Source organism: Alosa alosa, chromosome 5, assembly GCF_017589495.1.
Source record: "Alosa alosa isolate M-15738 ecotype Scorff River chromosome 5, AALO_Geno_1.1, whole genome shotgun sequence".
Lineage (NCBI taxonomy): Eukaryota > Metazoa > Chordata > Actinopteri > Clupeiformes > Clupeidae > Alosa > Alosa alosa.
This window is the reverse complement of record NC_063193.1, coordinates 19,060,517-19,076,615: the sequence shown is the minus strand read 5'-3', so window position 1 is coordinate 19,076,615 and position 16,099 is coordinate 19,060,517. Positions and strand designations below refer to the sequence as shown.

General features: G+C 43.2%; 1 protein-coding gene across 1 annotated transcript in view; it reads left to right on the top strand.

The window, feature by feature from the left end:
- The first annotated feature begins 379 nt into the window (after window positions 1–379).
- Window positions 380–16,099, top strand: part of unc5ca (unc-5 netrin receptor Ca) — a 140,512-nt gene continuing 124,792 nt past the window's right edge. Inside the window, 1 exon segment of the mRNA XM_048243938.1 lies at window positions 380–959. Coding sequence (XP_048099895.1) covers window positions 842–959 — 118 coding nt within the window. The 5' untranslated portion in view covers window positions 380–841.

Genomic DNA, 16,099 nt, shown 5'->3' with positions numbered 1-16,099 from the left:
TAAGCAGATAGCAATGAGATACAGGTATGCTATGATATATTCCTCTGAAACATTTCTTTTTTTTCAGAAAGCGTATGATGAGTAGGCTATGCTACCACAAATATGGCACTTATTTGTGTGGCCAGGCGCCGAGGGAGTGTCGTTTGTCTAGATTCTCCGGGTATCTAGATTACAACCCTTTGAAACACGAAACAGATATATTTCGGAACAAAGCTGCGTGGACGCACTAACAGTTGGAGTCCCTTCCAACACCGGTCCGGGTCTTGCAAACGGCCAGAGGAGGGCAGCCATCAGTAGTATGTGGATTGGCCAGAGTGCAGTGTAGTTGTGGAGGAGATTCCAGTCTGTCTCCCTCACATCTGACAGAACGCGAGGAGCGGCGCGAGGGTTGGATGTATCAAGACAAGTAGATGTGTTTCTTACCTGAAGAAAACAACCGTACAAGAAACACCAGAGAGACCAATAAACAAACAAGTCCTTCACATATTTTCGTCTTACGTAGCTTTGGTGGAACATTAACGATAAAAACAATTTAACGGAATTTTTCTAAGCTGTTTCCCCCTCTGCCATAGGGGGGAGCAGTCATATGATAGCTTGAGGGCGGCGGCATTTCGCACCACCTTACTGTAGCTCACTGCCTGACACAAGTCCTGGGACCTCTTGAACTCTGTATCGTCTTCTCTACTATTTTTGCGTGCAAACTCGCCACAGAACTATACGAATTTGGACTGGGGCATTGCAGTACAGTCCCTCTAAACAGCATAGCACCAGTCCTGATTATAAATTTCTCACTTCAGAAGCAACGGATTCTCTTCACTGACTAGTTTTTATTCTCCATATAATGGGGAAAAGTGGACAGTCGGTGAGATTTGGAACCGGAATCAGAAGACTCTCCCTACGAATGTCCACATCACCTGGACTCATTCTGCTGCTTGTGATCAACATTGTAACGGCACAAGGTAAGACTTAAACACCTAAGGACTGACACTTTCCTGCGCAACTTCAAGAGATTAGGCTACAGACAATCATGTTAAATGTGGTAAATATTGTTAAAATGTTCAGTTCTGTCACTCGTAGTCCGGAATTATTTGCATACACCCTCTCTTCATTTACCATTGTTAAAAGGCTAACACCTGTCCTCGGTTAGCCTGCAAACTAGTGTAGCACACGACCTAATATTCTACTAAGGCTACTGTGAAACCATGCCCACAGAAATGCGATATTGCCCGTATTTTTTATTGTAGATAATACAACTCCTTGCTACAATTCACTTGTATGTTCAGCAAAAGGACTACAACGACAAAAGTTGACATTAGTATTCACCGAGCAATCGGAATTATTATAGATATAAATGATTATGACACTCTCGGAACCCTATTCCTTGGCTTGCCGTGTCTCCATTGATTTACACTGGAGCTCGCGACATGAAGTAGCCTGTATGATTACGCACGCGTCCACAATAGATGGACGGTTATAAACATTTCTAGAGGTATGGTCTCATCATTGGGTTTCGTGTCAGCAGCCTACATGAAGTCTGCATGGTGTGTAAAACCCATTTTTAGAAGATGCCTAACACAACAAAAGAACAGACTGTGTGCGTGATGAAGCCTTCAACTTCAATTTAAGCGGTTTGAGTTTATAAGTGGTCAGTGTAGGATTGTGTGAATGAGTGAACTTTCACTAAACTATACCACCAGCATTGCCATGCCTTTATCAGGACATTAGGAATGTGCATTTGGGTGTTTGCGTGGGTCAGTTGTCAGTGGAAATTACAAATCGATGGCAGTAAAGTATTTGTGGGTGAAGAACGCCAGTGTGTGCCATAGATGTTCTTCTGTCAGACGCACCGTAAACGAATTTTATATCTGTGTTAGGCCTTCAGTAAGCAGTATTAATTCAGTGTGTATTTTATGACCTCAGAACGAAAATACACAAAAAGTCTGGAACTCATTTGAAATAAAGGCATCACATGTTAATATAGATATTAAGTTATATTCAGTAGTCTCTGAATCTTCAGGCCATAGACTCACTTTTATCCTTTTTACAGTTTTATATTACCATGCTGTTTATAAAATATTACCATGCGGTTTATAAACTTTTATTATTATTATTATTTATTATTTATTATTATTATTAGTAGTAGTAGTATTAGTAATATTATTATTTCATCAGCACACTATTATATAAATAATAAAAGTCATAAAATGCTAAGCAACTTTCTTGGAAAATTGTTCTAAGAAAGTTAGATTATGTTTTCATGGGTATAAATATTACTTTGTCAATAAATAAAAAAACACAACTTTTAGAAGTTATTCTCTCCTTTTTTTCTTTTGCAATTTAGATAGCATACAGCCTCAAGCTACTGTTGCTTAAACAGCATTGAAATGTCAATGCATTTTAAAGTTAAGGCATTTTGAGCGGTCTACTTAGTATGTAAGTAAGATTAAAATAGCAGAACATTCCTTATCCTTTTGGAGATGACTCCATACATCTTTTCTCTGAAATGCCTACCCCCTGATTTTTTTTATTTTCAGCTTTTTCACTTTAATCCTTGAGACATTTCTTTGATTTCAAGAACACTCCTTCATCTAAATTACTTAAAAAAAACATTAGTGTAAAACTAAAGATGCTAATGAATGTGGGCCAGTTGCGAGAGTTAGGTAATTGTACTTAAACCCTCTTTGTTTATCGGTGGGCTCCATTGTATAGTCATTAAAAATGAGACAGGCTGACCAATGTGGGAAGAATGTTATTTAAAGATGTTTCCAGAATAAGTGGCAGTCATGTCTTAACAGCAGAGAGACAGCGCGAAACCCCTTGGCCTATTAAAAACCCATTAGCTAAACCCACTCTCAATGATGGGTGATTGTGTGTCAAACAAACATAATCTTAAAAATCCTCTCTGGGTGATTTGCTGACAGAGGGTGCATTCCACAAGGGGCAGGTGCCAGGATATGTTTACTGCTGAAGCACACACTTAAGGCCAGTTATAGAGGACACACTCTTTTGCTAATTCTTTCCCTGAACATACTGAGCAAATGTGCGGTTCTCAACATGATGCCACAGCTCCCTGGTAAAATAATAGAAAGGAAAATACGCCATGTATTTACAGCCAGAATCTTCATGCTTGGTGGATAACCGTTGGCCCGACTGAGAGCAGCTGTGCCCTGTCTGCCCCAGCCAGAGATTGTGATTTTTGGGGTTCATATAATGAGCCAGGGCCCTGATTGCGCAGTTAACTATCTCGCTGGGTGTCCGTCTAGCTTTGATCCATCTACTCCTTGACAATAACTTTGCTAGCAGTGACTCCCCACTATTTTGCAGCTGACCGAGCAGCTCGCTCAAAGGCACTCTTTGACTGTTTCTCTATGGCTTCCTTTGTGTGGGAGCCCCGGAGAGAAATGCAATGGCAGGATTCCTCTTGGCACCATTGTTTAGCCAAATGCTACATTCATAGCCCATTCCCATAAACATATTCCAGAGTTGGGGTTTTGTGAGTTTCCTGCTTTTCATAGCCAGCAGCAGCTTGTGTGGTATTCATTTGCGGGATGAAAAAGTTCCCTGTGCAAAACATTATTTGATGGAGACAAATATTTTGTTTTTGTTTTCTTCTTTTTTTCCTTTGCTGTTGTGATGCTTCTCGTTGCTTCTTTGGGAGGTCTGACCCTGCGTTGTTTGCTCTAAGATGTTGCTACTTCGTGCCATGAGTAAGTGGCTTTTAAGTGAAGTGGCATTTCAAAGCACAGAGTTTCAGGCACTGGAAAGTTCAGCGGGGAAACTCTAAAAGTTCCTTATAGCCATTTCCGATTTATGACAAGCATAGATTGCTTCTGATGGACGTCAGAGTGATCTAACAAGTAGGATGACTGTTATTTTTGTAAAGAGGTTCAGTCACTGATGTATGTTCTTATTCTAATGTAGCAGCTGTTGGGCCGATTTGATTGAGCAAAACAGAATGCCTACTGTAGCTCCTTATGATATCTGCTTTGATCTACTTTTGTGTGCCATGCTGCTTTCATGCTTTGTAACTTGTCTAACCCAAATTATAAATATACAGTTGGTAAATAAAGTTATGCTGTAATCTAATAAGGACATATTCAATCTTCTTTGAACTTTTCTTATGTGTATGTTTGGCGTTATTTACATCAATTCGTTGTACTGCAAAGACATTTTTCAGTCTGTATTTTTAAATTCCCTTACAGTACAAATAAAAACATTAAACGTTTCATAGAAACCCAACATATTTTAATATATATTTCATCCAGTAAACATATTTTAGTTTGGACCTGTCCCTGCCATTGCTGATGGAATTTTGACACAATGGTTTGGCACTAATCTACTCATCATTCATAGCTTTATTCTCCCATTTGACACATCACCCCCTCATCTTTCTCTCTCGCTCTCTCTCTCTTTTCCGTCTCTGCGCTCATGAAGATTTATTCCGATTAAATAAACCTCCGTTTAACAGCAGAGTTATTGTGTTGTGTGCCTGAATAAGCGGGTGGAGTGCCGCCGGAGACACAGAGAGTCAGTCGGTCAGTGTTGCATGCTGGGCCTCCCGCGCCATAAACACTGGACTCATAACACAGCCGGAGGCTCCCGAGCTCCCGCTTTTGTGCGACCAGACCCACAAAGTGGCAGCTGGGTGTGTGTTCGTGGGAGGGTTAGAGCGCTGTGTTCTGTGTTTTCTGAATGTGATTACGTGTCTCTCTGTTGCCCTGATAATTTGCACTCTCTCTCTCTCTCCCATGAATAAATAACTAATTAAATAATGTATATATTTGTGTATATAAAGCACATACAGTTTTTGTATCTGTGAGCAACTTTTTGGCAGAGCGAAAAATCTTCCATTGAAACAAAGGCATCTGCTTTTGGTGTTTGGTAGGAGTTGCGTTGCGAAGGAAGCAATAATCATATAATCCTGTTTTCAGAGCTTCAACCCCTACGCTTGTATTCTTTCTCTCTCTCTCTCTCTCTCTCTCTCTCTCTCTCACTGTCTCTCTTTCTTGCTCACCCCCAATGAAGCCTGAGCCTTGTACATTTCAAATGGCCGTGTTCCTTCTTAAGCAGTGTGGCTGGCCCTGTCCATTGCAGAAAGAGAAAGAGTGTGCTGGCCTTAGGAGAGTGGCCAGTCTTTCCCGGGATCCGGAGCTTTGAGGGCTTTCACCGTCTGGAGGTCCAGCAGGCTGGCTTGGCATTACCACTAGCAGGAAACGAGGGCTTAGACGGGTCGTTTTTAACCTGCTGAACTCTGGACAATGACAGAGCAGCGGCCGGTTTTTGTCTCTGCTTCGGCCCTCAGTCTCCCCAAGGGGGTGTGGGGTGGAAGGGAGCGGAGGGGGACATGGTACCCTTTGAATGTTTGGATTGGGGAGTAGGTGTTGGGGGTGGGGGGATGTGGGGTGATGAAGTGGGTTTTTCTGAGGCTGAATGTGTATGGGATGGGAGGAAACCATAAAGGAAGAATGCGACAGCAGGGCTGACGGGCTTTTGTTTTCCGGCATATTCATTGTGTGCATTGTGTCCTCGCGCATGTTAAAATAAACAAATACGTGGCAGCATGAGAAGGTGTCTTGTGCTAAATTCAACAGTCACACTCCTTTCAGGAGGAAACAAAAGCCACACTGTAAACCCTTTCTGAGGGCTTATAAATGCACTGAAGAGGGTCGCTGTGAGCTGGCAGTGCTGCTCTGAGCGGGAGCAGGAACAGGAGCAAACTGGGCTTGGGGAAGGGAGGATTAAGCGGCTCTTTTCCCTCTCTTTTTCCCGCTCTCCGTTTTTCCTCAAGTCTTTTTTTTGTTTATTCCATGCCATTTCAAAGCTAAGTGCGCGTGGTAATCTTCCGACCGATCGGACCGTTTTACGTCAAAATGGTGACTGTAATTACCGTCATTATTACAGTTACATTTTATGTTCCTTCCGTGTGTTTGAGTTCCACCAGGCCTGCAAAGGTTAAAGTTGCAAGCAGCTTGAAAACCTCAAGGTTGTGCGTGTACAATAAGCACTTTGTGCTGGATGAGGGTAGTATGGAGAATGGGCCTCAGCAATAAAATATGTTACTAATCCCTAAGACATGACATAATTCTTCACAATGAAAAAAAAATCTGCATACGGGTATATGGAAAACGGAACAACACAAGCACACATTTGGCAAGGATGTTAGGAGACATGATTTGTTTGTCTGAACCCATGTCGACATTAGCAGTGTCCGGTTGTTTACCCGCATTCGACAGTGGGTGTTCTTTGTACATGACCAAAACATGCAGAAAAAGAGCAGGTGTTGTTGACAACACTTTTGGTGTTTACCGATTATTTGATAAAACAGTGCATTGTTCCGTGGCTCCGTTACCTATGTCTGAGCGGGCCCCAGTCCAAGGTAGCCCTGGTAGTTTGGCCTGGGGAAGACGTAGCTAGACTAATGACTCCTGAAGATCCTAGCCACGCTCCTTTTCTTCTGAGCGAAACGAGAGAGGAGGCCCAGTAATTAATCACCAAAACTGTCACACTCTCGACTGTGGTGGGGAGGGGGAACATCGCTGCGCAACTTCCACTTCTATTAGCAGTCCATTAGCAAAGGCCTCCACAAGTACCGACACTTCACGTGCATTCCTGAGTTAGAGCAGATGACATGTCTGTCAGCAAAATAGCTTCTCCATCCCATAAAGCAGGAGAATAAAAGGGGACACTCATCCTTGCCGCGCTGCGGAGAAAGCTGGGGGAGGGGGGGCAACCTGTGCCTTTGTACTTGGCCACCATCCATCAGTATCAGTTATCCACGACAATGCAAAGAGAGCTGCCAGTGTAAAAGTGAGTCATGTCACACCTGTGTTTTGCTGGAAGCACAGTGGAAGGCTTGTACTTGACAATATGTGTTTGTGTGTGTGTGTGTGTGTGTGTGAGAGAGAGAGAGAGAGAGAGAGAGAAAGAGAGATTAAGAGAGATAATATGTGTGTGGAGAAGGTGAGAGAGACAGCGAGACAAAGAAAAAAGAGAAGAAAGAATGAAAGAAAGAAAAAGAAAGAGAGAGAGATATTGAGTTTGTGCTTTGTGTTCAAGCCTAAGGCAATACAACACCTTCACCTCTGTTGAACATAGGTGCTCATTTGTGAGACATTTAGTGACTATTGTAGGAACGACCGCAGTCTGGAAAACAGAATGTGTTACTTTTGTTCTTTTCTACTCGAAAATGTGTTATTGTTTGTTATTGCAGTAAATCATAAAGTTTTATCACTGCATGGCTGACATTTCCTACTTGATTGCATTATTGTTGTGTGATTACACAATGTGATTGCTCAGTTTATTATTTTAGGATTGTATACTCTTTGATTGTACCTTTCCAATCGTATTACCATCAGCAACCACATGGGACAAGGTTGTTATTACTCTCTGCAAATGTGAAAGCTCTGTGCGCAGTACCAAATGAAAACCTACATTTACTCATGCATGCAAGCGGATGTTACCATGTGAACAGGAAGCTGCTAACAACGTGACACGCAGCAGACCACCGTCACCCTGACCAACGGTTTGAAGAAAGAAGGCCCTCGCCATGGCCCACTTCACCGCACATCTGCTTGTCATTTAACGTATGCCTTCCTGTAATATCTGAAAGCATCTCTGAAATGTGCATTGAGGAAGGCTGAGCTCCCTGGGGTCCTTTTGGGAACTGACCTCTTTGTCATGACACACGTTCACTTTGGTTGCCCTAGGTCTGTATTTACAGGTGTGGATTTGCAACCTTTTCTCAACTTTGTTGTCAACTTTTGCTTGTATGCACCAAATCACATTGTGACTTCAGTGTCTTAACTCAACAAGAGTATGAAACATCTTTTCCCACTTCTGGCATCAAGCGAAGCCACTTGTTGCATTCACGGAATGCTAATCCATAGATTCTGTTTTTACAGTTTGAGTTGCACTCAAACTTGAACTCAAACTTGAGTTGCACTCAAACTTTTCTCTGAACAACAAGAATCTTCAAAGCCCTCTTGAAGACAGGACCGTAAAACAAAAACTAGGCTACATTTAAGAGGCTAGAATACTGGATCTGGCAATGAAAGGCCATTCGCACTGTAAATGTTACTATTGCAATTTCGCTAAACTGGAGCTTAAATGGAAATCAGATTTCCCCAATTTAAAGCCAGCTGGTAACAGTTGGATGACATATACATGCATTTTATGGGCAATCACCCTGCTTGTGCAATAAAAACAATCTGCCCTTGGCTTTAATACAGGAGAAACTAGACAACCGAACCGCTCCCTTGAGTGGATTAAACTAACCTCCTTTCTGCTTATCAATAATTTGCCTCTCTTAGGTTGGTGCTGATTTATGCTATCTGACATGGGTTACATTTCGTGATAATAGGGTTTGTTTTCTTACCTTCTCCCACCCCAGAACTGAGTCCATACTTTTTTCACTTAATACCATAAAAATGGAATATTTGATACTCACTCCAAATATTTGATACTCACTCCTTTAGTATCCAGAAAGTCATAATGTTCCTATTATCTTGCCATTCTTCACGACAGATCAGGGCAAAAAAAGGACAAGGTTATCATTACTTTTGCTGTTGCCTGAGAACATGGACCGTGTATTTCCTGTCTATAATGCATCTCCCTATTTCTCGCTCTTTTTTATCGCCGGACCAGATGACCAGATGAAAGGACAGCACAGATAACAGAATGCCTCCTCTGGCTTTTTATGGAGCTTTAAATGGGGACAGTTTATTTTCAAAGGCTAGTCGGGGCTCTGACATGGTCTGTGTTGCATTAGTGCCTACTGCAATGCAATCTCACCGTCACTCCCTCAGTCCTCTGTGTTGTTCCCGCAGGCAGTGGCATCAGACAGAGAGTACAGGGGAAGAATAAAGAGCTGGTGGTAGGGGTCCCAGTCTTTCTTTGTAATTAGCCAAGCTCGACTAGCGGTGAGGGGACCTCGTTTAGGTTGGCTGTCCTGGTTGAAGAAGTCTCAGTCTTTCTCTCTCTCTCTCTCTGTTGGTCTCTCTCTCTTGCTCTCTGGGACATGGGGAAGTGATGCTGAGAAGAGGCCTGTTATTACCAGCAGCAGGTGCCCGCTGTGGAATGCAAGGAGCCATGTTTGAAGATTTTACAAATATGGCTGTGGGAAAAACTCTGGAGTCTGTCAGGCCTGATCTGAAGAGAGAGTTGTTCCTCAGCCTGAAGGAGGGAGGGAGAAATAAGGGATTTGGACTTTGAACAAGAAAGGCGAAGAAGCTGTTGTATTTGATGTCCCCCCCCTTTCTCTCTCTCTGTCTCTCTTTCTCTTTTTTGGCTGTGTGAAATGTCATCCACACACAAACAGAAAACAGAGACTGAGAAACCATTTGTTTAAAAAAAAAAAAAAAAAAAATCCAGATATTTCTACCCCCCCCCACCCTTTTTTTTGTTTGACGGAACGCCATCTTAAAGTTCTGCAGTGCTCCCCCACCGGAACGAGGGCACGAGGCAATTTGGTACTTAATTAAGGCCAATTTGATTCAAGTCGAGCGCCAGTGCTGTAATCAGGCGAAGAGGGAGCAGAGCAAACAGACTGTCCTCACCCCACTGTTTGTTAGAAAGCATTATCTCTTGTTATTTATGACCGCCGCGCAGCGCAGCGGCGGTTATATAGGTTTAGTCAGATTTTTTTTTTTTCACATGTCCAAATTTCCGTCAAGGATTCCCGGGACACTGAAAGACCGGGGTACACGAAACTTGGTGGGCATGTAACCCCACATGGATAGCATGGAACCATCGTTTTTTTGTTTTGATCTGTAGCCCCCGGCTGGACTGGACCCCGAAAGGAGGGTAGGGCAGACACAGTTTTCTGTGAATATCTCGAGAACCGTAGGGTTTAGGAGGACCATTTTTTTTTGTATGTTGATCTCAAGCCATGTCAACCCATTCCATAACCACTCATTTCATGTATAGCGCCACCTAGTTTAACACAAAAAAGTAAAAATGAGGTGTTGTAATCGCAGGTATCTGTGACCTAACATAGTCAAAACTGCATGAAATTGGAAGTGTAGAATCATTATGACACCCTCTGAATGCACACCAAGTTTCGTAGAATTCCGTTCATGGGGGGCCACACAATAAATTAATTTATGTTACTATACACCAACTGGCCTGTAGGTGGCCGGAGACAGTTTTCTGTGAATATCTCGAGAACCGTAGGGCCTAGGAGGTCCACATTTTTTGTATGTTGGTCTTAAGGGGGCATGTCAATCCATCCCATTACCACTTTTTCATGTATAGCGCCACCTAGTTAAAAATTAAAAAGCAAAAAATGAGGTGTTTTCATCACAATATCTCTGGCTGACATGGTCAAAACTGCACGAAATTGAAAGTGTAGGACACCTTCCGAATGCATGCCAAGTTTTGTGAACTTTCATTTATGGGGGGCCTTACAATAAAATGATTTATGTGTACATTTAGTGACCGTACACCAACAAGGATTCCTGGGACACTGAAAGGATGGGGTACACGAAACTTGGTGGGCATGTAACCCCACATGGATAGCATGGAACCATCGTTTTTCGTTTTGATCTGTAGCCCCCCCGCTGGACTGGACCCCCCGAAAGGAGGGTAGGGCAGACACAGTTTTCTGTGAATATCTTGAGAACCGTAGGGCCTAGGATGACCAAGTTTTCTGTATGTTTGCCTCCAGGGGTCATGTTAACCCATTCCATGTGCACACATGTGCATAAACAGATACACACGCACACACATACATTCATAGTAATCATACGTATGACACATACTCACACAGTAGACATATGTACGCATGCATGCACATGCACAAACACACATACGCAGACAAACACACAAGCACGCACACACACACACATACACACACACATAAACATAAACGTGTGCATGCACACATGCACACAATTCAAGAATTTCTCAGAATTATGAACAGGCAAGATGGGGGTGGGGTTGTATAAAATGAATTTTACATGTGAAATCTATGAACTAATCATGTTTTGGTACTTGTTGTCTAGCAGATACCAGTGAGAATTGAGTGTGGATAATGCAATTTAGAGAGACAGTTAGAATCATATAGGCCTTTCAGCGTGATTTATTTTTGTGGAAAAAATGTGCTGGACTGGGCGGCGGTCATATTTTGTACCGCTCTGCGGTACATCTAGTTTACTGAATCATAGGGATAATAGTCCATTACTTAGCTAGTGGGCCCCGGACTCTGGAAAGTGTCACTCGTGTGGCTGAAATTCAAACCTATGCCAACTGGTCTGATATGATAGTAAACCAGAGAGGAAACAAAACACCCAGTGGCTGAAGGGGGATTTTACTATGCTGCCAGATATAGCGCTGTTAAGGCTGTGCATTTGTCACAGGGTAATCAATCACACGTAATCTATTGTCTTGAGCCTTCATTTTAAGATCCCGTAAAGCAGACATCCAATCTGCAAGTAACATTCCTGGCAGGGTTTTAGAGAATGTCTGTCTTCATTGATTTTCAATGCTTGGATTTTTTTTGCCTGTGATTAAAGTAATGCTAATTGAATAGTGAGTTTTAACTTTCTTTATCGGGTGGTTATTGTTTGCCATCGATTTAGTCCGGGTTTATGAATCAGGGAATTGGAATTGGGGCGTGGAGGGTTTTTTTTGCAGTGAGTAGTTAGAATAAAGAAATTGCTGTCTACTTTCATCTATGTCTCTCAGTGGGCTCTTAAGCCACAGTTAGCAGCATTCTGGACCTTTAGCTAACATCAACAGGGGGAAAGGTCACAGCGAATTTCCAGTGAATTCTTCCTGAACGCTAGAAAACAACTGCAGCCTTACTTATTTTGTACTGTTAGTACTGTTAATACACTTAAGGCATTGGGTCCATTACATGCGATGCTGTAAGTGATCATCGGGCTCTCCATGTCTCATCCATAGCCACTCAGGCCCAGTGGAAAGAGAGTGAGAATGCCTGTATACACATGCAGCACACATGCGTCCATTAAAGGTATTATTGATGTTCATATTTATTTGCAATTGAAACGCTCCTTGGCTTCTGTCCTGCATGCATATGTGCTCTTTGTGTGTGTGTGTGTGTGTGTGTGTGTGTGTGTGTGTGTGTGTGTGTGTGTGTGTGGTTTGTGTGTGTGTGCAGGCTCAGCTCTGGCTGACTGCACTGATTGCCATGCTCCTAGGTGCCTGCCTGGGTTTTGCTTCTCAGACTCAGCACTTTCATATGCCGCCGTGTCCATAGTCGAATTCCCCAGGGGTGGATGTGCGAGCCGAGGCATGCGCCTCAGCGTTTAATTGGGATGCACATTCAGAGGGCCCAATTTGGTGTAAACCTTGACAAGAAATCTGTGTAAATCTTGTTAATGGCGGCACCAGGCTTTTTTTTCTGGGGACTTGCAAAGTGCAGAGTGGAGTGAGTACAGGTTCTGACAAGTGCTGTATCACACACAGCACACACGCACAGAATACACACTCACTCTCACTTACACTTACACAAAGAGAGAGAGAGAGAGAGAGAGAGAGAGAGAGAGAGAGAGAGAGAGAGAGAGAGAGAGAGAATGGCTCTCCTAGCCATTTCTTGCAAACATAAGTCTAGGCATTAAGCTATTTATCATCTAAGCAGAAGAGAAATGTAATTTCGGGGAGAAAGAGGGGGTATTAGAGGTGGGGCCGCGCTAAAAGACTGTTGCATGCCTTTGTGTAGAAACGTACATCCCTACTGCGCTGGCTGCTTATCCTGGTTTTAAGGGAAAGCCATTAAGATTAGCCTGATTAGGAGAGCTCCCTGACTCCGGAGCACATCTGAGCGCAGGTTGCTCCATGATCGGAATAATGTGCACCAAAGATAAGCTGAGGTAACACAGAGAGCCACGGCAGGAGTGGGAATGGGGGGCTTTGCAGCTGTTTGTGCTGACTGTTCATCTGTTTATTCACTCCGCCCTTCCAACAGATGGAACATGTTAAGATGAAAATGGGGACTGTTTAGATTGTGTGGTTTAAGAAAGGGACTGTTGTCAACAGAGAATGCCTGCTTCCATTTAGCCACCTAGGCGGTATTTATTCACCGAACAGGCAGCCTGTGACCATATTTAGACATGTGTGTTTGAGATGGAGCTTTTTTTTATCTTTTGATAATTTTTTGGGACAGTATGTCTCGGATGCTGGACACAGGCCCCCTTCAAACATTTCACAAGGCCTTTTCTATCAATATCCGCTGAGCAGCATTTGAATGACCAGGAGGAGGGTTGGAAGTAATTGAGCTGTGTTGTGGACAGCAGGGGGAAAAAATCTATTTGTGTACACTCTTCACAGCCTCCGCCAACAAGCTTTAAATATTTACGGTGTTACTATTTGCTTGGGTATACATGTTTTTTGGCTATTTGAGGCAATGGAAGGCGAAAGGTGCACAATTGCTTTCTGTCTGGCCTCGAATGAGGTACACGGCCTGGTTAGTACCAGTAACAACAGATGGCACATTTACCTCTAGAGAAAGCTGCTGGGCTGGACTGGCGTCCACTAACAGTTGGGACCAATTGAACTGAAGTAGGCCTATATCAGGCTTTTAGATCTGAAATGTTTGGATCATATTACAGTCTCAGTGAAAGCTCACTGACATATGTGTCTGATGAAAAGAGAAACGAGACAGATCTGAAACTGTGCAGGCTGACTTGTATATCACTGAAACGATCATGGGTAATTAAGCCTGTTACTGGTAATAGCGTTTTTAACATAGCCTACCGCCTGACATTGATAAATTGGATTCACTCACACAGAGCATGATGTCAGTCAAATCGACTCCTTTATGTAGCTGGCAGGGAATATTTTGAAATTGAGAACACTGAAACAGCCTGAAACTGCTGTACATAGTAATCTTTGTATTGAAAGTAACTGTTCTTCCTCTGTTTGAGTAGATATGTGAATAAGTACATCTGGGCAGTGGGAGAAATAAAGATCCTACCCCCCTCATCTTCTCCCCTAAATAACATGAAATCATAGGCATTCCTGTTCAGGTCCCAGCCCATAATTTTAGTCAGTTAGAGGGGAAGCATGAAAGTCGCCAGTGTAAACTGATACACCACACTGCAGAGCCGAATCTATGACATATGCTCTGGAAACAAATTAGCCTTTCACCAAACGCAAAATGCAGGAATTCCTGGGGTTTAAGGCAGCAATGGTGTAAGCCGATCCTCAGGTTTTGAAACTTACCCAATGTTCTGGTGGGGGTCTGCAGATTTATTTCATTCATGCCCCCCCCTTTCCTTCTCACTGACTACTGCTCAGGCTGCTAATGTTTTTCTAATGTAAATCATACCCTCTTAATGGTTTCTTCCCTTCAATAACATCCTATTCCAGCGTTCTCTATAGTCAGCAGAAGTATATGTGTGTTTTTTTTCCTGAGCCCAAGGAAAGCTTAAGACTAATGACAAAATGCAGATGTAATTGTCTCGAATTTGTCATGAAAAACTAATTGCAAAGCATTAAGAGGAAGAAAAGGTTTTTGTGAAGACGGGACAGTAGAAAAAGCCAATTACTGTAGGGAACGTGCCCACACGTTGTGACCCAGAGATGCACACCTGATGTTCACCGCAGGTCGTTTATTTCTGTAGGCTAACAGCCTGCCACGGGCAAAAATAAAATACACACACGAACCGCTCCGGTCCCGAGCAGAGCCGCTCTGAGGGGGAGTAACTTCATCCAACTTTTTCACCCACGACAGCTGACTCGACTCCGAGATGAAGTTCTCATCCTTCAGTGTAGCACTCATCGCGTAAAAAAAGCACGATAATATTACTAAAGCCAGATGTCTCGAACCCTTTCTTTAGAATTAATTGGATTTTTTATTGATCGCTCTAATTAGAAATGGAAAAAAGTGCTCCATTCGGAGGGACTGAAGGCGAGTTAGTCAGCTGACAAGGCTGTTGGTGAAGACGTGACAAATTAATTTGGTACGTAGGCCCATGCGTGGTACTCTGAGCTCCGCTGTAGCCTCTCCATGTCCTCAGTATAATCAGAGTCATTTCACGTATTTATGATGAACTATTAATCAGACGACATAAATAACCATCGGAGGCAGGTTCTCTTTTATATTTAGTCCCAAAGAGAAAGAGAAGACGAGAACAGCACATAAAACCACATCCCACGAGCTGGTACATTTCCCACACTTTATCCAACTCGGCTATCTATGTTAACCGCTGCTTCTTTACTTGCTTATTTGCTATGCACTTACTCTATCTGCAGTTGCAGTAAGCATTTCAAGTCTATTTTTGGCAAAGCCAGTGTTGTTTTGCATGTGGGTGAAAGCTAATTCAGGCGAGAGCGGAGAAGACTGCATGGCGGCAACAGGTCAAGACTGCGAGCGAGAGAACGCAGACCTCGAAGAACGACGTAGGGGAAGGGTTTTACAGCGGCACACACACTCTGTCAGGGCGTGACTGTGGTGGTGGTGGTGGAGCCGGTCCATTAGAGTGTGGGAGAGACAGTTTTTTTTCTTTCAGGAGGAGGGGAGGGATGGTGCGGCCGAGGCCAAGGGCCGAGGGAAAGGGGTGGGGAGAGGGAGGGGAGTTGGGATGAAGGGGAGGGGGGGTACAGGGATCAGATGCCTGATTTATGAACCCTGAAGAGCAGGCATTTTAGCGTCTGGGCCTGGTCCTCGGTGTTGTCTCTCTGCTCCGCGTGTCTGACATGTTTGTCGCTTCTGACTGAAGCTTTCCTCCCCCTGTCACCGCAGATAATGAAGACGTAGAAACTTAGACACGGACGTTAAACCCGAAAAAAGAGACCTCTTGGAATGTCTTCATTTGGCATGCTACATATGTTGGTGTTTTCATGAAGCACCACGAATGAATTTACGGTGTTTTTAAATAAAGAAAACAACAGCAAACTTTTAAAGAATGAAAACCAAAACACCACGTATTTGAATTGATTTGGTTTGTGTCTTCCTGCCTCTGTGTTCTCAAAACACGTGTCATACCAAGTATATTTTTAAGATGGACTCTGCCTTTGCCATAGGCTTGTAGTTGAATACTTTTGGTCACTTGGCTAGGGATAGAGGTTTGCTTTTCCACAATGTTTGTTTCCATCATGGTTCATTAGAATTAAGAGCATCTGAAACAGTAGTCTCTGA